At 42.2% G+C, this 1,465-nt stretch overlaps 1 protein-coding gene across 2 annotated transcripts in view; it reads left to right on the top strand.

The window, feature by feature from the left end:
* Positions 1-933: 933 nt before the first annotated feature.
* Positions 934-1,465, top strand: part of LOC101858624 (ELKS/Rab6-interacting/CAST family member 1) — a 178,013-nt gene continuing 177,481 nt past the window's right edge. For both annotated transcript variants that reach the window (XM_005096891.3, XM_005096892.2), the window contains exon 1: positions 934-1,143. In XM_005096891.3, the coding sequence (XP_005096948.1) occupies positions 1,123-1,143 (21 nt within the window). In that variant the 5' untranslated portion in view covers positions 934-1,122. The remainder of the gene's footprint in view (positions 1,144-1,465) is intronic.

The raw sequence follows: 1,465 nt of genomic DNA, 5'->3' as shown, positions 1-1,465 counted from the left end.
CAATCTGAGATATGCAGACGACCCAGCCCTAATAGCAGAAGGTAAAGAACACCTACATGATCTATTGAATGCCATCATACAAGAGAGTGACAACATGGGCCTCAGCTTAAAAATCAAGAACACTGAAACAATGGTAATAAGCAGAAAAAAACCCTAACCCCAACCTGCAATATCAAGCAAGTACAACATTTTAAATATTGGGGGAGGATAAAAGCCGCATTTGCCAAGAAAAGGCGACCTTCCACAAAATGAAACAGATACTTAACAACTTCAAAATGTCACTGAAAACAAGAATAAGAGTACGGAAAAGTTACATCCAGCCAATCCTATTATACGTGTGCGAAGCATGGACAATCAATGTACAGCTGGATGGAAAGAACAATTGAGGCGACATAGTTGTTGTTCATAAGACGCATGCTACGTATCCCATGGACAGCTGCTAGAAAAACAAGAAGTCTTGGTTGAAGCAAATTGCAGATGACAGCTTATGACGAATATAGCCTACGAAAGAGACAGGCATATTTCCGTGAATACACGATGCGGAATGAAGCATTGGGGATAGGAGAATATTGTAACAGCAATCAAGTTTGATGGAAAGAGAGTCAGAGGCAGACAGAGGGGAAAGATACCGGACAAGTTGACAACATGGCTGGGAACAGTAGGAACGACAGACACCATCGCAGCAACGCAAGACAGAGAGAAGCGGAGGTCCATGATTGTCCACGCCAGTCGGCAGGGCACCGGGTGATGATGCATGATATAATACAATATAAATACACAAAATACTATCTATAAATTATAGGCCTACCAATTATTGTTTATAAACACGCATTATGGTGTGCAATGTTGTCTTCAATCTCTGAACAAATTCTGCACTCTGTGTACTTTACCATGTTACGTCACCCACGTTTGTGCACGTTCAGTATGAAATTGCCGATGTCAACTTAGACTTTAATTCATATTATCTTGTAAACATCCTGGATTTGTTTGGATTTTCACCTTCTCTAACGTAACTAATGAAAGATATTTTTCAGTAATATCAGAACGCCAAAAAGTGGAGAGGGTCGCTGGATGCCATAAAGGGTGTCAGAGGTCAAGTAAAAACGCACAACTCTTTTAAATATGCCGCACAATCCCAAAAAGGTAATTCTGTTACAATCACTTAGATCTAGATCTAGATTTATCTAGAGTACTGTCTGGGCAATCCGCCCACTTAACCCATTTTGGCTCACTTGAGTCTCCTGTCTTTTGGCAACCCAAGTAAGCCACAATTACTGAACCGCCACACTTTCTTCATCCCTCAGAAGAGTGCATTTCTCATAATATGCCATATTTCTTTCCAGTTGATAGCCAAAACTATTTTCTAAGTGGTCCGGGTTATCTGCCCAGGGTCTGGGCTATATGCCCACACCAGTCCACGCAGACCGCCCCCCCCCCTAGTCTGGGCTACCCGCCCCCACTGTAT

Source organism: Aplysia californica, unplaced genomic scaffold, assembly GCF_000002075.1.
Source record: "Aplysia californica isolate F4 #8 unplaced genomic scaffold, AplCal3.0 scaffold00141, whole genome shotgun sequence".
Taxonomy (NCBI): domain Eukaryota; kingdom Metazoa; phylum Mollusca; class Gastropoda; order Aplysiida; family Aplysiidae; genus Aplysia; species Aplysia californica.
Note: the sequence above shows the minus strand (reverse complement) of the source record. Positions and strands in the feature narration are given on the sequence as shown.